Here is a 23012-nt window from a genome sequence, read left to right on the forward strand (position 1 = left end):
GGCATCCATTGCAGGGTATGTCTTAATGACATGGCCATCACCACTCCGTTGCATCTGTGTGTCGCCCCCCCCCCCCTCCTCTTCAATACAAAGGTGCCCTTGTGAAGGCTGGACTGATGTGGAAGGAAGACTCCTTCGTGGCCAAGACGATCTAGAGTTGGTCCAACAGGTGCGTCGAAATCCCTCTGCTGCAATACCTGCAGTTAAGAAGTGCTGTGACCTGCGCTGAGGCGACTGTTGCTTACGCCCTTAGAAAATGCCCTGACCGAGCTCCACGTCTCCAGAGGGTTGATGGCCAAACTATTATACTCCTTGTTTGCTAGGGGTCACTTATCGCCACTCTGCATACAGAGCAGATGAGCGGGCGAGTTGGGCTTGCAAGACAGCCAGGAAACTTGGGCAGTGATCTACAGAGCAGTATGGTCCACCTCGATTTTCATGCAGTTAAATATGTATAATGGGAGGCTATTGATGCAATGGCAACCCTGCAAAGGTTGGCAAAAATGTACCTGGGCGCAGTTGCTGGAAGGCTGCTCCGTTAGCGATTACTGGCACTAGTGGTGGAGATGTCAAGTCCAGACAACTGGGAGGAAGTCGTCGGGTGGATGCGAGCCATAGGTGGGATTCATAGGAACGTGTCCCCTCTGTATTCGGTATAGAAACAGACGCAGAGGGGACACACAGTACATTTGCACATGCTAAGATCAGTCAGAATGGCTGTGCAAAGCCTGTGTGATATACCAGATGGAAAGTGTCACATTTGCATTGCTGGAAACACTCGGACACGACATGGCTCCCCTTTCTGGAATATCACACTGAGTTTAAGGAAACTCCTACGCAGGCGTCGCAGTAACCAATGCTAGGTTACCCAATAAAACATGAAAGATTACTCCATGAACACAGATCAATGATCCTTGGTCAAACAATGGTATAAGGTTACCTTTTCCCGAAAAGCGCATGATCAGGTTCGAGAGACCAGTGGTGTTGCAAATGTAACAATTTTAGTCCTTGAAACAATCTTCCCGGATGTGAACGGTGGGGAGGGGTGAGCGGGTTGTTTTGGGGGGAGGGGGGGTTACGTCTTAACAGTTTTGAAATCCAGGAATACGTTTCATAAATTGACAGTCTTATTTTAAGAAATTGCCCTTGAATGTCTTAATGTATGTGACCACGGATTAGGTGGTCACCACATGTTTTGTTTAATAATTGTAACGAAATGCAAACTCAAAATATTTTTTTTAAAAAGAGTGACACAATCTTTTAGGGACTGAAGCCATGAAGGACAAATCACTGCTGCTAAACTACACAAAACCATCTTGCAACTAGAAAATGCATTTAATCCAAAAAGAAGAAACTTCCCCTCAAAATACAAGTAGTATACCACTTCTTACTCAGCACGGTTTGTTGCAAGTGCAGACTAGTCTGGTACTGTACCACCTTACTGTGTCAGTACTTTTATGTCACTGATGTTTTTCCAGCCATCTCCAAATAAGATGAGGGATGTGGTTGCTTCTGCATTTTCGCGCAAAGAGTATAGCCAGAGGAGCACCAAAAACAAATCTTGTCCATGTAGATGTGGCCTTTTTCGAACAATCGGTATGCTCAAATTTCTGTTTACAAACTGCCACGCACCTTCAATTAGAAAGGTGGTAACTTTCTTGCGTATCCAGTGATTTCAGTTTTTTTTAATGTAGAAAAATCCTTGCAAAGACATACCAGTTTATGCGGTGCAGATGGTATGCTTAAGAAGGGATGATGGCTTATGTGGGGGTTTGGGTTATTTGGAATGCGCGTGTTCCCCTGACTTTTGTTGCTGCACTAAATTAAAAAAACTACTTTTAAAAATCATTCCACCTGCATCGAAAAGGGTGGTAAAACATTATTGAACAGTCCTGTGTGGTGTTTTTACAGTCTCTGTAGAAAAGAATGCCTCAGTAAAAGCTCCTGCTACACTATTCCTGGACACCCTCTGATAAACGTGGCACATGCCATTCTTAAAAATCTTGGAGGCGCCCCGGAGTCCACACATAGAGCAAATAACAGGAGGGCTGTCTATTTCCGTGTGTTTTAATAACTGCTAACAATGAGATCTACTGTTCTGACAAGTCAGGAAACTAAACAGATTTTAGGTTAAATCATTCAGAGCTGTTAAAATGTATTTATTCGTTAACACAACATATCACAAAGATATCAATACAGTATTTCTTAAAACATAAGGCACTTTTAAGTGGTCCATTCGTTTACAATCTCTGCGATGGTGGATTGGGTAACAATGTTTCTGATGCTTGTTAATCTGCTTAGAATCACATGCTGTGCATATAGTCCGACATCTACTGGTAACCGCAGAGTATTTCATCTTGGCTTTCGAGGATCGAAGGGGGATGTCTGCATAGGCGTGTCTGTAACACTATCTGTGACGTGTAGAGTCCCCAGAAATCCTCACGCGTTGAGGTCCCTAGTTTTTTTAAATTTTTGTTTTTTCTTCGCCCAGCTAGCTGGTTGCCTTGTGCAGAGCTCTAGCAAAAAATTGCAATTTGTAAAAATCCTGACCTTTGGTCATTTATACAACTTTCTTCCCCTCTTCGATTACTGAAACGCCACCGAAGACAGAACGGACTTCGACGGCTGGCGTTTTTCCTTTCTTTTAAGAATGTCTTTCCTTCTCTTTGCCCCTTTGGTATTGTCACTTCTGCTTCCCTGCGCTATGGACAGGACACCATTTAATTTGTGCCCTTCATGTAAGGGAAAATTTCCCTGGAAAGACGAGCGCCCTCGGTGCAGTAAGTGTTTCCCCCTCAACTACGCTGAAGCGTCCTATCGGCACTGTAAGATCCTTAGTCCCAAGACCATTAAGGAGCATTGTGTAAAATGGTGGGCGGCCTATGCAATGTCGCAGGCTGAGGGTAGCTCCCCCGCCGCCGAAAGCGATGAGGCCCATAACGACGACCATGGCGCCGATATGGACGCCATTGACCTGGCAATGGAGCACTATGTCCAAGCCGTCCGTCCCCAGACCCGATGGGCACAATGCAAGTCATGTTATGGGGAGGCTACACCCCAGCTAAGAGGATGCACCCACATCACATGGGACTAAACACACAACCCCCGGTACCGTTTCGGTCTCAGTCGAAGCTGTCAAAGGCGCCGACGGGTGTGTTGGGTTAGTCAGACACCCGCTGATTGGCAGCCCTCCCCGCAACCGCTGCATGCGTCTTGGCATTCTGCAACTAAGTGCGCCAGCACCAAATCCCACGTCGACCCTCCTAAGACGCTTAAGAAAACTCTGGTTGCGCCGAAGTTTCGATGCAGCCGCACGCTCAGCCTAAACACCATCACGTAAAGCTGAGCATTAGCGAGCCTCGCAAAGATTGTCTTGGTGGCTGGTAAACGCAAGGATACGTCGAAAGACTCATCGAAACGCCCAGAAGGGCGAGATGGGCCTAAAAGTACACCGAAAGATGCCAGAATGCCCTAAAGAGCAGCAGGACTCTTCAGAGAGTCCCCAATCTTTGTCAAAGACTCAGTGAAAAAGCTTGACGTTTTAGACTATAATATCCTCTGGAGGATTCCTTCCCCCACTTTAGACGCTTCTGGGTCATCTAGATGGATTAGGGAGAAATTTGAGGAGTATGAACATGCTAGAGCCGTTTGCCCCAAAAAGGCCTTGTGAAGAGATCCCTTATGTTGTACCCACAACTAAACACCAGGACCTCAGGCCCTCTCCATGAGGAGGTCTTTCAGACCCTGAAGAGGTTCCGTCTGACCCTTATGCACAGTACCCTGATATTTTCGTTGATCTTCGTGATCACACCCCGAATTGGGGAGATGACCAACCTGTTGGTGAGAACCCACCATGGCTATCCCCGACTCCAACCCTGGACCAGTATGCCATTGGCCTTGACTCTCCATAGTCTTCCCCCTGTGCGTCGGGCTTCTCCTGTGGACGACCAAATGGCGTTTAATGCCATTCTCAGGAAGGCGGCAGAGCACTTCCAGAGAGCCACACAGAAGGCTGTTATAGACTCAGATTTTAGCCATGCTATTCCCCTTCTCAATTACATCAAAGGGCATATAGCCCCATCTTTATTAACAGCCTCTCAGACTGGAGCTGTTAATCCTAGAGTGGCGAAACCATTTTGGCCCTCCCCAACCGATCCCCTATATAGCAGAGGTCATGCTAAATCACTCTCTGGTAGTTCCGACTACGAGGAAAAGGGCGGGGGGGGTTCTGCTTGTCTACAGGCGACTACACCAGACAAGGAGTGTAAATGGTTATATGGCATGTGGAAAAGAATAACCACTGCTGCGGCTTACTTCACGTGCATAGCCAATAATACACCCTATTGGCTAGTTCAGGTTCCAGTGGAACCTACTGCAAGAGGGCCTGCGGGAGGTCCCAGAACCAGTGCGCACCGGCATACTAACAATCGTAGCTGAGGGCAAACAAGTTAATCGCAACATTCTTATGAATACCTTGGATGCTGCTGGAACAGCTGGTTGCTCCTTGGCACTAGGTAACATGTTAAAGCGCCATGCCTGGTTGCGGAATTCTTGGTTTAATCCCGACACTCGGGCATCATTGATTAACAAACCTGTGTAAAATTTCAATCTCTTACTTTGGGAAAGCGGTGGATAAGGAACTGGAGAACGCCAAGAAAGCGCTTGAGACTCTCGTCTGAACTAAATTACCCAAAGGCCTTTTCAACAAAGAGGGGGAAGTTCACGCCACTCCTTTCGTGGGCAATCCTATAAACGTTCACCCCATAATCAGAATGGCTCAGGGAACAATTGGTTTTTGGGACAAGGTTCCAACGCTCCCACTACTTAACCTTCCAGAGGACAATGTCTTGGAAAGGGAAGGGGTTGCTCCCCGGCCTCTGGCAGTCTGCGCTCCCCATCATCCCTGGTCGGGGGACAGTTAACATCTTTCCTGCATGCATGGGAGCAGATCACATCGGACCAGTGGGTGCTCAAGACCGTCACCCATGGGTACTGTTCAGCTGGCCACCTTGGTACAGACCCCAAAGATCCAGGTGCCTGATACAGTAACACCTCCAGGTCCTGCTACAAGAGTTCAAGATCCTGCAGGAAAAGGGCGCCATTTTAAGTCGTCTCCATTCTCCAGGTAACCAAGGGTATTTATTCAAGGTATGTACTTGTACCCCAAAAAAGGATGTAACATCCTGTGGAATACTATTGTAAATGGATATGTATATACTTGCTATGTATATGAGGCACCAGATATAACTAAGTATAATTCCCAACTTTGGCCTGCGTCGCATGTCGATAGAATTGTGAATGTTAGCATATGCCACACCTAGATGGAACTTGAATGTTAGCATGTGCAACACTTGAATTGAGAACATTAGCCTGCCCCGTATCTAGATAGGATTTTGAAGGTTAGCGTGTGCCACACCTAGACGGAATTATGAAGATTACCAAGCACAACACTAAAAGGAATCGAGAATGTTAGCATGTCCCACACTTAAATGGACTTATGTATGTCAGCAAGTGATACACTTAGATCTGTGAATGATTGCATGTTAAATGTCATATAAACCACTAACCAATATAAACTCAAACTCTATGCATACTCATCTTAAAAAAAAAAAACACAACCATCTCTCGCACAAAAAATCTGCACGCACTTCACCACACTGCAGCAACACATGCCACACCAACAGCACACGCGGACTGACACCGATCCAATACTCGCACCAAAGCTCAACACCCGGTGCCTACTGAGTTGAATCTGCCAACAGTACACCACTCCTCTCACTATCCTACTCCTTCACCTTACTAACCCATCCCACCTTCTCATTTACAGATCCGCCAGGGTGCCTGGGGACGAATTCCGTTGGTGACGGTGCGCTCTACACACAAACAAAATACAAATACAAAATGCGCCCTGTGCTAGACTTGCTCCCAGCAAACAAGTTTGTCAAAACCCAAAAGTTTTGTATGGTGATGCTGCAATCAGTAATTGCTCTTCTCATGAAGGGGATTACATGGCAAAATTGGACATGAGATGCATTCTTTCATATTTCAATGTTGCAGGCACACAAAGTACCTAACGTTCATCATAGAGGGCAAGCACCATCAGTTCAAGGTCCTTCCCTTCGGCATTGCCTCAGCCCCAACTGTATTTACAAAACTACTGGCAGTGGCATCAGCTCACCTGCACAGGCAATCCATCTCAGTTTATCCTTACCTTGACCACTGGCTCATAACAGGGGACTCATACGAAAAACATGCCTAGCAAACACTCAGTCGATAGACCTTTTATTTAGTCTGGGATTCTCCATAAACTAGAAGAAATCCATCCTCGACCCCAGTCAAGTCAAGCAGTTTCTAGGGGCTCTTGTTCGGACAGAAGGTGGACTTGTCTCCCCCCCCCCTTCTCTCCCCCCCCCCTTGAACAAGAGGGGTCAGAACATGCTGTTTCAAATCCCTCAGTATGTAGCCGGTCACAAGGTAACGGCACGCAAGGCCATGCGACTGCAGGGGTATGATGGTGTCCTCCATTTACTTGGTTCTTCAAGCGTGTTTGCACCCCCTACAAGAGTGGCTAAACAGCCATTGGTGTCAGTCCAACTGACTATGGGATGATCTAGTGGTGGTCGGGGGGGGGGAGGGAAGGGGAACCTCTTGAAGGGGAAAAATGTGATGCCCCCTGTAGAAGCCACTCACGACAGACGCATCCCTCACGGGTGGAGGGGGAGGCTTACCTTCAACAGACGGCGCACAGGGATTGGCCCCCAGTGGTATCTAGGCACAGACAGCACCACAGCCATGTACTACCTGAACAGGCGGGGGGGACTCATTCTCCAGGGGTGTCCAAACTATCTCGGAACATTTGGAAGTGGGCTCTCAAACACAAGCTGTTTCTAGTGTCTCCACGTTCCAGGGTAACTCATCTTCTGGCAGATGTGCTCAGCCGAGACTTCCTACTGCCTTTACAGTACAAATGGTGACTACACGAATACATTGTCTCCAAAGTTTTAGCAGAATGGGGTTTCCCAGAGAGACTGGTTTGCAACTCTTGATAATTCAAATGCCCAGATTACACCTCAAGGTACCCTTCGAACCAATCCAAGGGGAACGGTCTCTCACCCAAGGTTTGTGCCTAAATTCATTTCAAAGTTCTACGTGAACCAGTCTATCGAACTGTCTACATTCTTCCAGAACCCTACCAGCGTGGCAGAAAAAAGCCTACACACACTAGATGTGCACAGGGCTGTCATGCCATGTACTATCTGAAAGAGCTAAACCACTAAGGAAAACGAACCAATTTCAGTTTTTTGTTTCAGTGGCTGCTTGTAAATCGGCTATCTCTAAATAGATTGTCAACTGCATCACAATCTGAAACAAACTTGCCAAGAGAACTGCCCTCGGGCACTAAAGCGCACTCTATTCGAGGCACAGGGACATTCATTGCAATTGTTCCTCTTGAGTCCATTTGCAAAGCAGCAACCTGGGGTTCTGTACACACCTTTCCACTATTGCCTAGACACTCCTTCTAGGTCCAATTCTTCGGTGGGACAAGCAGTACTAAGACCTCTTTTCACTGTTTCTGCTCACATCCCAACTCCGGGTACTGCTCGCTAATCTATGCACAGCATGTGATTCTAAGCAGCGCAACCAGCATCAGAAGACATGTATTAGTTACCGTAATAGCATTTCTGATGATTGTATCTGCTTAGATTCACATGCGCCCACCCTTCCTCCCTGCTCGGATGGAAGGAACATAGAAGTCCTACTACTTCTCTTTCTGCTCTCGCTCACGATGGTCATAAGGCTCCCTCACGGCAGAAAAAATACAATCGGAGGGATCTCTATGCGTGAGGATTTCTGGGTACATTACACGTCGTGTTGGGGGATAGTGTTAGAGACGCCTATGCTGACGTCCCCTTTCTATCCTCGAAAGACCAGATGCAATATTAGGCGGTTACCACTAGATGATATGCACAGCATGTGAATCTAAGCAGATACAATCATCAAATTCTATTACAGTAAGAAGTGCATGTCGTACATGAATGTACTTCAGATTTTCAACACAGACTTCTAGTTCACTAACATGAGAACAAGTAGTGCGTGAGCTTATTACTCTAATTGGTCTATTGTCACTGTGTAATAAATACATCAAAAGTTCTCTCAATATGTTTCTGTGCCAATATAGTGTTGAACATTCATCAGTAGTTTCATCACCCAAAGATTATTGCTGTGGTGTTTGGAATCAATCACAATCGAGTTTCTTGTGAATAACCTTGGCCTGTCGGATAAAAACAAACTTGAATAGTGTGAGCTATTATTGCTAAGAATCTATTCTGGTTCATAGTGTGAGCATGAGACCTCTGTAGGTAGTTAATTACCTGCATCAGTTCTGTGGGGACAGTCAACACTGCTCAGTTGTTGTGAGGACTCAACTGTGTCCTTGTTCATGCCTGTTCAGGAGAAAAGCATATCCACGTGGTAGGCTGTTGAAAAACGAATCTACTGTCGGCGTACAGTGTAGATTAAGGCAGTACCAGAGCCTGTCCTGTGATCCGTACTCTCAAGCCTGCCTGGGTTTGGGGGTGGGGGGCGTGGAAATGTGTGTGCTGCTCGTGCGTTCCCTTATTTTTTTTCAATTACCTTCTCACCTAAATGCCGTTCATGGATCCCGGGTGTGAGCGTGTCTTGGAGCTCTGAATCATTTGATTCGCTCTTCGTGTCCTGCTGTTGATGTGATGGTTCAGCGCGTTGCCGGTCGCCGTGTCTGCGGGCAACGAGCATTGGTTGCTAGGTGACCGATCAATATACAGAGCGTGCTGGGAACTTTGTTTTTCAATCCTCCAGGTTGGGCACCATCTTGGAGTGTGTGGTGCCGTTCTAGGTTCTGTATGTGTAGCGTATCTAAATTTAATACTTGGTGCTGATTTGTCTGTAACTTGGCAGCGGTGGTCAAATTGATCTGTGCGTTTTCATTTTTTAAAAAAAGTATCATATGCCCAGTTAATGTTTTTTGCAGCAGTTCGCGATGGTGCACGGTAATTGCAGGATACGTACCCATGTTTCTGGGGAGTGGGGTAGTTTTATTTGATCGTATCCTCCATAAAGTGATACTGTGAGTTGTCGTTGGGTAATTCGCTGTTCAGGACCGGCCAGCCACCTCCATTCATTCCTAGTCAGTTTAATCTACATGGACTGCCGGATTGGAGTTGGATGCCCTTAGATGGGTTCTCCAGTGGTATTCGGGTACCTCAGGCCCGGCTTGGACATTCTGTGGGCTAACCTCTTTATTCCTCCAGACCTGGTCCTCTTCTTTCATTCAATCCTTGTTTAATCCTCTGGTGTCACTACTTCTTAAGATGTAGATCATCTCTTGCTCCTTCTTGAAGAGCAGGTTTTCCATAGATGCGAAGTTGTCACCTTTGAACACTTGAAGGACTGTCCATGGTCCTTGTCCATGTGATGATTCACCATCAGCGCTTTATCTATTTTGTTCTTCAGACAGCTGCAGTGTTCTATTCTGGTTTTTACTTTTCTATTTGTTTTACCCACGTAGGGTAATCCACATGGACACTTAATTAAATAAATCACATGGTCTGTGTTGTAGTTGGAACATGTCCTTTGTTCCCATTTTCTGTTTGTACCGATGTTCACTTCCTTGCTTTTAGTCAGAAGTTTGCACACCCCGCACTTACCACACGGGTGGAGTCCTGTGGGTCTTCCCATCCCCCAGTGCGTAGTTATACTCTGTAAGGGAGTTAAATTAGTTCTTGGGTTACCACTGTTGACTCTGTTGCCAATCACGCAAACTGGTTGTTAAAGAGGGTTCTTGGTTGGTTTGAAAATTCTCCTGTGTTTCTGGATGACCTTTCTGATTTTGAGGCTCAGGTCAGTGAACAGATTTACACAAACTAGTGTCTCGTCTTGTGGGTTTTCTTTCCTTCAAGGAGTGCTTCCCTGTTGTTGCTAGCCCTTTTAGCTGCCCTCTTAATCATTTTCTTTATATATTTTTTGCGGTTTGGTTGGTAGTCTGTGCTGCTTCTTCAAAAATGGTGTTATGAGCTGTTTTAATCTAAGGAACTGCCCGAATGGCAGGTTATCACGTAGATGTTTGACATGACTTGTGTTGTCCAGCAGTGAGTTCTTATCCATTGGTTTGTGATATGGCTTTACTGTTAATTTGTCTTCTTGGTGGAAGATAGTCCAGTCCAAAAAGTTAGTCTGATTATTCACTGTCCCTGTGCATTTTAGGTGGGTAAGCGAGTTGGAAAACTGTCTTGTGTAGATCCTTCCCAAATGATAAGGATGTTGTCGCTTGTTGTGGGAGGTTTGTATATAAAGCCACTATGTTGCGCCCTACGAGTAGCTTCTGTGGTGTCTTTGAGGTACGACTTAATTTTTCTTTGCATGTCCTTTAACCCTTTAATGCCATGGGTACCCCCCCCTCCCCCCCCCCCCCCAAGTGCCAAGGCCTTTTTTGGTGATTTTGGTATGTGGCTATTCAGTGCCTTGTAACTTTTTTGTTACATGAGATCTCGGCCAAATTTGGCTCCCTTTTTTTTCCCCACATGTAGCTGGTCGTAACGCCACCCAGGAATCCTAGGTTGCTGTAGGGGGTGAGAGAAAATAACCAAAAAAGGGCGAAAATGTTGTGTTATTTCAATAAATATGAATAGAATGATGTACAACGAAGCCTGTGTTTTTTTTCCTTGTAAGAGCTAGGAACAAATGGTTTGCTGTGTTGAATTCCCCAATTTCCTTCCTTTCAAGAACAGGTTGAGTGGAAACACAAATAAAATATTTTGTTGTGGTTATCAACTCTGAGAGTTAGGCGATTTTGGCAATTTCTGCCAATTGGACATGTATGGAAGGAATGGAAGAAAAGGGTAGGAAAGCCAAATAGGAGGACAAAAAGGCATATGTTTCTGAAAAGTAGACAAAATTCCAAAATTAGGAAGGGGTGATTTGCGTAGGTAGTGGAAAATTATATAGATTTGGGGGGAAAGCGGGAAAATTACTGAAAGGTATGTGGTGGACATGGTTGGCTTGGTACGGCAATGGCTTCTATGAATTTTGAGAAAAGCAATGCTCCGCTACATTCCCCCCGACACTTGCAGTTAAAGCACACATTTTTTGTAGTGTTTTATAAGACAAGCAATACCACAAGGTACACAGGAGTTTTATGCTTACGGCCTGAACAGATACACTTAGCATGTGTAAATCAGGAAAACCAATGTGGCGAGGAACGGCAAGCTTACTTTTTTTTGAAAGGGCACAGGCAGACCTTTTCAAGGGTAGGTGACTTGTGCAGGTTCCAAAAGTGTATTGTGCTTGAAGCAGCGACTAAATGTAGGGCACATTTGGGAAATGAAAGGGTTGTGTGACAAAGGGTACCAGCAAATGGGTCAAAACTTTATGAAAACCACACAACACAATAAATGTTATACGTTCCCACAGGTGTTCCTATGAAAATGGTATATTGTGTGCGTGTGTGTACACACCTACCTGGGCGCCAAAGGAAAGCCTAAAACGCAGGTAACCCCAAGTCTGTTTTGCCACCTGAATTTCACTTTCTCCAGACGAGCACACAATACATATATGGGCCGCGGGTGTCCAAACCACCAAGGAACACAGGGAACCCCATGCATTTCCGAAAAGAGGGCACCTGTGGGAATCCGCAGAGGTATGATTGCGCAAATGGGCCCAGAATTTATTATCTAGACACCCCTGCAGAAGTCCGAAATGTGGGGGGGGGTGCATTTTCCACACATTTCACTTGGCTCACCCATCGAAACGCGCCCCAACAATACATGGCCGCCTGTCCCTCGTTCCACAGGTGTCCCGATGAACCGCACCGCACCTCACATGTGTGGGTGCACCTACCTGGGGGCAAAGGGGAAATCCAAAAACACTGCTAACCCCAAGTCGTTTCGGATAGCAGAAAATTTTGAATTTCGCTCAACCCCACACCATACACATTTGGGCCTAGGGTTTCCAAGCCACCAAGGAAAACTGGGAACCCCATGCATTTCCGAAAAGAGTACACACGTGGGAATCCGCAGAGGGCTGATTTGTGCAAATTGGCCCAGAAGGCACGGCAAAGTCTGAAATGTGCTGAAAAAAACCCACGGTTTTCAGTTTGTCGGGGGTTCTGGGTAAAACATTCTGGTCCACTTCGCGCAAGTTGGACCTCTGTGGATTCTGTTTTCATTGTGACATCTGTTGGCGACGTGTTTCGTGGGTGAGCAGAGTGAAATGTCTGGAAATTGGTTTTTTTTTTTTTTTTAACCCCCAAATTTGAACTTTGCCGGGGGTTCTGGGTAGTAGATACTGGGCCGATTTGCGCAAGTTAGACCTCTGTGCATTCCCACGGGTGTCCTCTTTTGGGAAATGTATGGAGTTCCCTGTTTTCCTTGCTGGCTTCGACACCCTAGGCCCATGAACAAAATGTGGTGTGGCGCAAGGCTTGGTTACAGCGGTTTACCCTTTTGCGCCCCCGGTAGGTGCACCCACACGTGAGGTACTGTTTTCGTCGGGACACCTGTAGGAACGCGAGAAGGTATGACCTCTGTTGTTGGTGACGTGTTTCAGTGAGTGGGCACAGGGAAATGTCTCTGAAATTGGCTGGAAATGAAGACAATTCTCAGACATTTCGCTCCAGCCACCCACAGAAACACACCGCCAACAACACATGGCCTACCTTCCCGCGCCCACATGTGTCCCGATGAAAACGGTACCTCACATGTGTGGGTGCACCTACCGGGGGCACAAAAGGAAAAGGGTAACCCACTGGTAACCCCAAGCCTTTCGGCACAGCCCATTTTGTTCATGTGGGCAACCTACAGATTTGGTCCTAGGGTGTCGAAGCCAGCAAGGAAAATGGCGAACCCCATGTATTTCCCAAAAGAGGATACCCGTGGGAATCCAGAGGTCTGACTTAGGCAAATCGGCCCAGAATTTATTATCCAGAACTTATTACCCAGAACCCCTGGCAGAGACCCACATGGGAGAAGGGTGCCCAAGGCCAGGGATATAACTGCCGACTTTGCTGGAGCCCTGGCTGCCCTGCGTTACAGGTTCTCCCCACCAACGAGTCTGGGCAGTGAGCCAATACCTCCCCTGAAGGGAAAAGCTGTAATGCAGCCCAGCCGCAACTTCCGGACGGTTGGAGGTGATGACCCCCCTAAGCACAGCAGCAGCTCCAGGGAGCCCCAGCAGGATCCCCCATTCCTCCCTGGAGGTGACATCTGTAACGTAGCCCAGCCGGTGGAGCCTGGGCTTGCAGAGGACAACCCACATGGGAAGGATCCACTCCCAGGGAAACGCCAAGTTCTGCTGGCATGGGGGGCAATTTCTGGCCTGCCCCTGCAATTGTGTCCCAGCCCACCAACATATCTGCCTAGACGGCCCATTCCCACATCAACAATCCAGCCTCAGTCTCACCACCCCAATGACAGTTGGCCCTAACCATAGAATAATAAAAAACAGTACTCGTTTGCACTCCTCCGTGGGCTCAGGCGTCCCTTCCTAGGAGCAGATATCTGGTCCCAGGGAGGGCTGCATGACATGGCACCCACTCCATTGCAGGTGGGCGGGGGGGGGGGGTCACAGCCCCATACCATTAGAACATTTCCTGTCCCTTTGGGTTGCCCCACAGCCCCCCTAAAAAGCTTTCACCATTTTTCCTTTGGTAACCCAATTCCCCTTGGTGCAGAAGGGCACGTTGGTGTGTCAGTCTGGCCCCAGGGTGCCCAAACCTTTGCCCCACCCACTGGGGGGCATGTCCCACAATTTTTGGGGGCCCTCTCACCGTTACCCCAAATGGGTGGCGGGGGCACCTCATGCAGGCCTTCCTGGGCCTCCTACAAACGGCTGTGAGGTACACTCCCCTCCATTTGGGGTGGGGGGTGAGAGGGCCCCCAAAATTGTAGGGTTTGGGGACCCCGGGGCCTGATTGGCACACCAATGTGCCCCTCTGTGCCTAGGCAAGCTTAGTAAACAAAGAAAATAATTCAAAATGGCAGGCTGCCCTTTAGCGGGGGCTGAGGGGCCTGTTCTAATGTACTGGGGGTTGACCCTCTCCCCTAACACCAAATGCAGGTGGGGGCATCTCATGCCCCTTCCTAAGAGCAGATAACTGCCCCAGGGAGGGCTGCATGACATTCCCCCAAGTCCATTTTGTGGGGGGGAACAACCCCGTTCCATAAAAAAATTCCCTGGTGGTCCAGTGGGGGGAGGAGTGCACTACCCCCAACACCAGCCATGCTAATTGTTTTTTTTTTGCCCACCCCTGTGGGCAGATGATCACCCATCCACCCCCAGGTTTCTCCATACATGTGGCCCCATGCTTTGGGGCCACGGGGGCAGCTTACCTAGTAAGCTGCCCCCTCCCCCACCTCTATCACATCCCTGGTCTCTAGTGGCCATTGCTGCCCCTGGATCGAGTGCCCTGTGCCCAATCCAGGAGCAGCAATGCTTACCAACAGGGTGTCGTTGGCAAGGGGAGAATCTCCCCTTTCCAACAACACCCTCCCCCAAAAAAATCCATGGTGTCTAGTGGTCCCCACCCCCTTTTGCAACGAAACAGATTTTTGGTCCCCCACCCCTGGGGGCAGATGGTCACCCATCCGCCCCCAGGAGTCTCCATAAATGTGGCCATGTTGGGGCGAAGGGGCCTGCCTATCTAGTAAGCAGCCCCCCCCCCCGCGTCACAAACAGATCTCTATTGATCCAATGACATTGCTGCCTGCGGATCATACACCCTGTGTCCGATCTGTGAGCAGCAATGCCACACAAAGGCTATCGTTGGAAAGGGGAGAAGTTGGAAACTGAAGGTAATCCAGCCCCCTGGCAGTGAGGGGGAACCTCCCTCTCACATAGCCCGGGGGTTGGATTACAGTTATGAGCGATCCCTGCTTTGCAGGGATCGCTGAAAACAAGGTGCCAAAAAGGACAAGATACCTCACCCTTGGCACTTAAGGGGTTAAGGGAGTGTCCGTGAATTTTGATAGTGGTTAAAACACTGAGTTAATGCCACACAGTTGGTCTCCCTGGTGGTTTGTCCAGTGTATTTTCGGGAGGCAATATAGGTATGGCTGGCTTTTTGTTCGTTAGGAATTGCGCTTCTTGTTTGCAAATCTATCCTCTTTCATGCGCCTTCGACACCTTGTTTTCAATGTGCCCCTGTAGATCTTTGGTTGGGTCCTCTGTCGTGTGTACTAGTTGGTTGTGACGCTCATTGACCTAGTCCTCCCTATTTTGGATCACAATGCCCCTCCTTATCTGCTTTTTGGATAATGATCTTCTGGTTATTGGGCAGCGAGTCTATAGCTTCTATCTCTCCATTTGGAACAGGTTTTGGAATGATTTCAGTTTTTCTTTCCAATTTGGCCAGGTCAGCCAGTACCTATGTTCAAACACCTGTGATTCTGGGGAATGGCTGTATGTTGGTGCACAGAAGGTGGATGGATTCAGTAGGCCTGTGTAGATCTGGGCCACTTCGTACGTGTTCCCTGGTTCGTTGTCCTTTTCAAAATATTCTTTCAGGTGGATTTTTCTCATAAACTTGTTACTCTATTCGAAATTGAAATGGATCATGTTCTTTTGTCATGACCAATCCTAAGCCTTTAAGAGCTATTCTTCATTTTCGTTTGGGTATAATTGGAGATGTTGACTAGAAGGGATTCCCGCTCCTTGTCTGGCGTCCGTCTTCGTCCAAGTGGCCTCTGGGCTGGCCCTCGTATAAAAAAGGTTGTGTTGGTCTACGGCTGTTCCCTTGTCTGGTTTGTTGTCCCCAGCCTCGCGTAGGTGTTTTGTTAGTTGATGTACCTTCTCCTGCGTCGTCTGGCTCTCTACTATCGTTAATCGTGCTGTACGATGCCCCCCCCCTCTTAAATCTTAATCGTATGAGTCTACCTGGAACTGCTTGTTGGAAGTTTGTTTTTGTGCCACCTTTTACATATAGGAATGATCGCTCATGACTGAAGTGGTTGAAGTCCTTTTTTGAGCCGCTGCCTGCATTCTTTCTTGTGTTTTGAAACTTTCATTTCTTATCTTCTCGATTCTTTTTCTTGTAGTCTAGTGATACTAGCTTTTTCAGATCATCTTCTGTTTTTAAGTCTTATTTTTTATTTTTTTCCACAAGTTTGTTTGGCTGTATCTGAGGATGAGCCAATCCCTGCCACATCTATTTTCGATGTAGCTCCACTGGATTCGGAACTTCTCATTGTCTAGGAATAATTGATGTTTGTTGTGGACCAACAGGCCCTGTGGGAGTGCTTTATTCTTCAGATACTCCATTATTGCTCCATGAAGTTCTTTCTGAATAAGCAGTTTTGTAGCCGTTCATCCCAATTTGGTTGTTAATTCTTTTTAAGGTCACTGCTGTTTATAATGGAGAAAGCTTTCATGAGCGCCGCTGCATAATAGTCACTATAAACTAGAACTCTTTCATCCGATAACTTCGTAGGCTTCTGTCGTGTACTGTTGGCAATCCTGGTGCTTAATAACACTATGTATGTATACGTTCCTGTGACTTCCGCCACTGTGTGTTCAAATCTTGGAGGAACAGCGGAGTGCACTCATTCAGCAAATAACTGAGTGCTGTCTGTATCTATTTCTGGGTGTTTAACTGCTAATAACAATGAGATGGACTGTTCTGACAAGTCAGGGAACTGAACAGTTTTTAGGTTCAATCATTCAGTGCTGTTTGAAAGGAATTTATTCGTTAACATAAAGAAATTAAATGCAGTATATTTTAAAACATAAGGCGCTTAAGTAGTCCATTGTTTTACAATTTTAGCGAAGGTGGATTGGGTTTCTTTGGTTCTTGAAATGTTATGTTCCATCTGTAGTGGTGCTTAAGTTTTCTTTTTATTTTGCAACACTGAAACAGATTATTATGCCAGCAATGGGTTGAGTGTTCTGCTGTATGTAAGTGAACTCTTCATCTAGACTTCTAGCCTGTTGTAGTAAAGTTGTTGCCTTTGTCTCTTTTAGTGCTTTGACCAACATTGCAGAATGAGCTCCAGCTCAAAAAGCACAGATGGTGCGATGCATCAAAGGAGGGAATTTCGTTGTTCGGTAAGTGTATGGAGTCTGTTTGTTCAGTTACAGGTCTATTTTTTTTAAAAAAAAATTTAAATATAGGAAACCTGAAATAATGTGTAGTCAGCATGTTTGTATCAGTTGGGTAATAGTAATTTGGTTCATATTATTGCCTTTTTCCGATCTTGCATAATACAAATTTGTACAAGCATGCTTCACTGTTGGATTCTAATGAAATTCTGGTTTTGCAGAAGATTAGACTTAAACTTGCCTTAATAAGATTGGTAGGACACCATTATAAACACTGATTGCTGCTATATTAGTTGTTTATTTTTTAATTTTATTTTTGTATTTGTTTGCTTGTTAGGCGCTTATATAGCAAGTACATTCTTGTTTCAAAGCGCCCACAGGGCAAAGGGAGTAAACGCATTAAAAAACACATTAAAATGGAGGGTGGAAAAAAGAATGCAGCAAGGAAGAGGGCAGTTGGAGTAGGATGCTTGTGTCCGTGCTGGTGGGTGAGTCACAGATTAAGTGCAAAGTGTGGTAAATTCTACACGGCCTGGAGCTGCATTTGGTGTAGTGTGAGCCTCCGGTGGGGAGAGAGGGGGTGCCAAGGCAAGTGTTGAAGACAGAAGCTGGGGCAATTGGTTGTGGGAGTTCAGGGGGCCCTGAGGATGCCGAAGGTCCTAGGACACCAATCACAGCAACTGTGAGATTAACAGAGAAGGGAAGCAGGAGTTCAAGAGGAAGGTCTGTAGGAGCTTCTGGAATTTAAAGTCCTGCTCAAGACACAGGAAGGGGGAGGCTGTTACATAGGATGGAGCCATTTGAGGAAAGTGACTAACCTCCTGCCCTCTGTTTAGCAAAATGCTTTACACAGAGTTGGTGCCAGAGGAACATAGAGGTCTGGAGGAAGAGTATTTAGTAAGAGAGTTGAAGGTAGTGTGGCTACCGACCCCAGACAGTCTTGTGGATGATGCTGAGGCATTTGAATTTAATCCGTGCAGTGATCGGGAGCCAGTATAGACTTTTTAGGGCAGGAGAGATGTGGTCCCTGGGCTTAAGGCCCAGGAGAAGTCTCACTGCCCTATTCTGAATTAGCTGAAGGGGTTGCAGAGTGGAAGAAGGTAGGTTCGCGAGGAGACTGTTGCAATAGTCAAGCCTAGAGAGAACCAGGGCTTGGGTAACCTTGAGCTTCTGAGGGAAAGTGAGAAACAGGATCATTTGAGAAGGAAGAGCTGAAAGTGGAACTTTTTGGCAATGTCCCGAGTGTGAGTGAGAAAGGAGAGGGGGGAGTCGAAGAGGATTCCCAAGTTTTCTGGCTTCAGAAGGAGGAAGGCAGGCGCAGCAGGACTGCATGGCAGATAAGCAGTCGGGCATGATGGAAGGTGCAAGAGGGTCAGCAGGGCGTTTGAAAGAGCCAAGGGAAGAGTATAGAACCCTCTGGGACACCATAGGCGGAGAAGGAAGTACGAGAGAAGGTGCCCAGGATGACTTGGGATGAGCGGTCCGTTAGGAAGGAGGTCAGCCAGTCCAGTGCCCGTTCCGAGATACAAGTGTAATGTGCATCCTTTTATGAGGATGGAATGGTTGACTGTCGAAGGCAGAGGGGAGATCGAGTAGGATGAGGACAGCTGGGGAGTTGGAGTCCATGTATGCAAGCAGTTCAAGGGTGTTCAGAAGAGCAGTTTCCGTGCCTCTGGATGCTCGGAATCCAGATTGATGGTCATGGAGACTACCCAAGTTCAGTGTGCAAGTTTTGGGTCAAGGCCAGATTCTCCAGGAAGGGGGGGGGGGTAATGGAAATATCGAAATAGGGCAGTAGTTGGCTGGACAGGTAGGGTCTTCTGAAGGTTTTTTTCAGAGGTGGGGGGGGGGGGCACAAGGAGTGCTTGAGGGGAAAGATCCAGTGGCAAGAGTGGATGCAGAAATCGGCGAGTGCAGGGGCAAGAGAGCCAATGTTGTCTTTGATGGTTCTGAATGAGCAAGGGAGACCTTCATGGAGCAGACAACTCTTAACCTCTTGTGGTGTGACCAGGGAGAGGGTGGAAGGAGGAGGGTGATGCATGAGGGTGTGGTGGATGGGTCGGGAGGGTAAGTAATCGGAGTGTTCAGGATCACCTGAATTTTGGTGGTTGAGTGGCCAGTGGTTTGCAAAGGGCCTGGTAAGGAAGCGGGAGAGGGGGAAACTGCAGAATGGTTGGCTAGTTCCCTGCTGATCTTAAAGTTCAGCCGTGGTGTTGGATGCACCGGATACCTATGCCTGAATGTGGGCTCTTTGCTTGGCACGGATGGAGTCTGTATTGCCTTTGGAGCAAGTGGCAGGCCATTTTGTCAGAGGGTGAGTGAGGTTTGCCACTTGGTTCTGTACTTAAATGTCAAGTCTGCAAGTTCAGAGTAGTAACGCGTGTTAAGCTTTGAGGCAGGCATCGGGTGGAGCTTCATGACTGGGGCAAGAATGTCAAGTGTATTGATGATGGCCAAGTGAAAGTTGCTTAGGGGCGGGGGGGGGGGGTGTCAAGGGAGAAGGAAGGTGGAAGCCCAGCCAGCAGCTTACACTAGTTTCATGGGATGGATGTTCGTGAATGAGGTTGGCAGGGCTTATGGGGTTTCTGTCAGCGGGCCAAAGGGACCCAGGTGGGAGAGGAGTGGTCTGAGCAAAAGAGGAGTGTCCAGTGGGGGGGGTCGGTCGAAGTGGATGAGGGCATCCCCATTCAGTCCAGATGAGTGGGTTGGACCAGAAGGGAGATTTGGAGGGGGGGGGGGGTGGAGAGGTGCAGAGGTCAATGAAAAGTGGATGCTGAAACGGGGGAGTTTAATTGGATGTTTAAATCGCCCAAGAGAAGGAGATTGCAGGTGGACGAAAGTAAGGAAGAACAAATCGGCCCAGTCAGGAACAGGGTGATCCTGGAGGCCGGTAAATGGTAGCAATGGTCAGAGTAGAGGAGGGAGAGATGACCAACTTGCCTATCAGGCTCTCAAAGGAAGAGTAGAGCTGGATGGGTAGGATGGAAGGAGTACACTTGGGGAAGATGAAGGCAACCCTACCACCAGCACAGTGAGGTCGAAGCTTGGAAATTATCTTGAAGCCGTCAGTGAGGAGGAAGTCCAAAGCGGTGACTGAGCTGGCATTGAACCATGTCTCGGTAAGAGCGAAAATGTCAAGGCCAGTGTCTTTGAGAAGGAGGCAGATGTGTTTGTTGGCTGAGCGGGTGTTAGTCGCCAGATGGAGGAGGGAGAGGTGCTGGGGTGGGAGCGGCATTGTGGGGGAGAATTCTCATTGTTGTGTTAATTCCCTTCCAGCTTAGAGACCCCCCAGATCTTTTGCTGGACTTTAGAACTTTGAATTGTTATCCTGGAGTGAGTGACCTTTTTCTCACTCATGTATTTTTATCAAATTTGGACTGTTTCTTTTGGAGTCTGACAAACCCCTTGGGCATCATCTTTTGTATTGACACACCGCACCCTCCGTGCAGTGTCTCAGGAGTCCTTTGGATTTCTCTTAAGGTTTAAATACCTGCTCTCGGATAAATTCCGGTTTCCAAGAGTAGTAAGTGACATTGACTTCACCTTTTTCTTTGTAGACCCAGCGCACACCATTTTATGGAGTGCTAGGGGATGAGGGGGGTTTACTTAGTATCCCCTTTGTCTACTCATGTAACATTTTTGTCACCCTCACTACAATTAGGCTGTTGGCAGTGGTTTCATTTTTCCTACCACTGTGCGTTTTTACCGCAGGCTGAATCCTCCGCTGCAGTATTGCACCAATGTGTGCCCATTTTGTCAAAATGGCCCAGGGCTACTTTTGCCCTTTCTTGCTTGGGTTTTACTCTGTGTGCCAAACCAGGTTTGGTCACTTGTTTAGTTTTGTCTTTGGCGGGATTCATGTGTGAAGGCCGCATCTGGCTCCAGTGTCTGGCAGGACAGGAAGCAAGGGGAGGTTCCCAAAACTCCCTGTGCTTAGTCTCCTTGTTTACATGAATGCACCCAAAAGTGATTGGGTGGCTGGATGTCCTTGGAGGACAGCCACCCTGTGTGTGAGCGACAGCTAGGCTGTGAATGAATGGGAGAAACCTGCACAAAAGGCTTGGTCTTTTGCAAGGAAGGCAGTCGACCACTGGACGTACAAATCGAAAAAAAAAACAGGAAGAGAAGCTTGCTGCACCTCCTAGACCGTTGGTTTGCCCGGTGAAGCCCTGCTGCAGTGCTGAAGTTCCAATTTTCGTATCGACTAGAGAAACCTGGAAAGGGTGACTTATCTTGGGTTGGAGGGACCAACTGACCTGAATACGAAATTGACTAGAACCCTCCCCCCCCCCACTCCCCTCACCCCCTTTGCTGCTGCTGGAACAGGGTGCCAGGGGACAGGAACACCAGGACCGAGTGCATCATCCTTAAACCAGACAGAAGCTCCAGGAAGATCCTAAGGACTCCCTTGAAGCAGGACTACACAAGCCTGAGCCACATCAACAGAGTGCTGGACCCCAGAAGCAAGGGGAGCCCACAATGTGTCCAAGAACCGCAGTGGTGCTATTTGCGAGTAGCTGTAATGGTAGAGTGCCACTGATCTGGAGTAAGCTCTTTGCTGCTTCCGACTTTCAAACCGTAGTGCAGGAGTCCCTAGACGTCCTCCCTCTTGTCCCCACGACAGAGTCCCAGGAACAACAATATCTGCAGGACTACAACAGGAACAGAAGCCAGCTGGACCCTTCTTCAAACCGAAGGTACTCTGTAACTAGGGGTATGTACCTCTTGTGTGTAGCTTGCTTGCTCTCACTCGAGACTTGCATTTGCTGCCCTTTACAGAGTTGTTTGCATCTTTTTTCACAAGCCTCCCAGCTTGTGGCCCAACAGCGATTCTTACAACAAAACTCTTTAACATTGTGCAAGACTTTTGTGCTATCGTCAAGAAGTGCCTCAGCTCACCTAGACTTTATTCAATTGACATTGGCTGTCCTGGCTCCCTGCAGACTCTTCTGACCCTTTGTGTGTTTATCTGGCCCTCCAAAAAGTAATACAAGTTACTTGTATAGCTGGGAAAAGGGTTAACCTATTCTTCATTGGGGGATTGTAGAGAGAGAGGTTACTTTGTTTCCTTCCCTAACCCTTTCCTTTTTCCATAACTCCAGTATTGCATTCAAGTTTTAAAGTGATATATCGAGGTGCAGTTTCCTAGCAATTGAAGTCACCTCAGGGTGTGTCATCCCAAAAGGGTATCTACTTAACTGAAAGAGTGTATTTTATTGTTGCATGTTGCCCTTTCTAAAGAAGGCTTATTTTAAAACTTACTAAAACCTTGAGTTCAAGTGTTTGAATACTTCGGTTAAACCGCCACAGCTCACATTGACCCCTCTTGAGATGAGCCTGGCTGCTCAGTCACTCTGCCAGCTTATGTAGTACAGGCCTATACCAAGGTTCGGTTACCTATTGCTAAGAGGACAAGGTTGTTGTAGTCTCCCACAGGGTTGCTACATACAATCGTGCCTAACGGGCAGGAGAAGGAAGGAAGGAAGGAAGGAAGGAAGGAAGGAAGCAGCAGTAGAAATTCAACTAGCTTCGAGAGGATGTCCAGACAGCTTACGTTGATTGGTCCCACCAACTCAAAGGGAGAAGTAGTCCTTGCCGGGCTTCTCTAGTCGAGGCGAATTCAGAGCTTCAGCACAGCAGCAGGGCTTCACCGGGCAAACCAACGGTCCAGGAGTTGCAGCAGGCATCTCTTCCAAGTTCTTCGGATACCTTCATCCAGTGGTCGACTCTGCCTTCCAAGCCAAAAAGCCTTGCTTTATATGCAGGTTTCTCCCTTCATTCCAGCCTAGCTGTCACTCGCACAGCAGGGTGGCAGTCCTTGCCGAACAGCCAGCCAATAACCCATGTGTGCATTTCTGTAACCAAGGGGATTTAGCACAGCGAGTTTCCTCCCTCACTACTTGCCCCTGCCAGACATACTGGGCACGGAGGCGGGCTTAACTCGT

General features: G+C 47.5%; 1 protein-coding gene across 1 annotated transcript in view; it reads left to right on the plus strand.

The window, feature by feature from the left end:
- The window catches only part of LOC138497270 (uncharacterized), a 385925-nt gene that overhangs the window by 23405 nt on the left and 339508 nt on the right, over positions 1-23012 (plus strand). Inside the window, exon 2 of the mRNA XM_069620617.1 lies at positions 16990-17073. Within this exon, the coding sequence (XP_069476718.1) occupies positions 17011-17073 (63 nt within the window). The 5' untranslated portion in view covers positions 16990-17010. The remainder of the gene's footprint in view (positions 1-16989; positions 17074-23012) is intronic.

Source organism: Ambystoma mexicanum, chromosome 5q (assembly GCF_040938575.1).
Source record: "Ambystoma mexicanum isolate Mex_15411 chromosome 5q, UKY_AmexF1_1, whole genome shotgun sequence".
NCBI lineage: Eukaryota > Metazoa > Chordata > Amphibia > Caudata > Ambystomatidae > Ambystoma > Ambystoma mexicanum.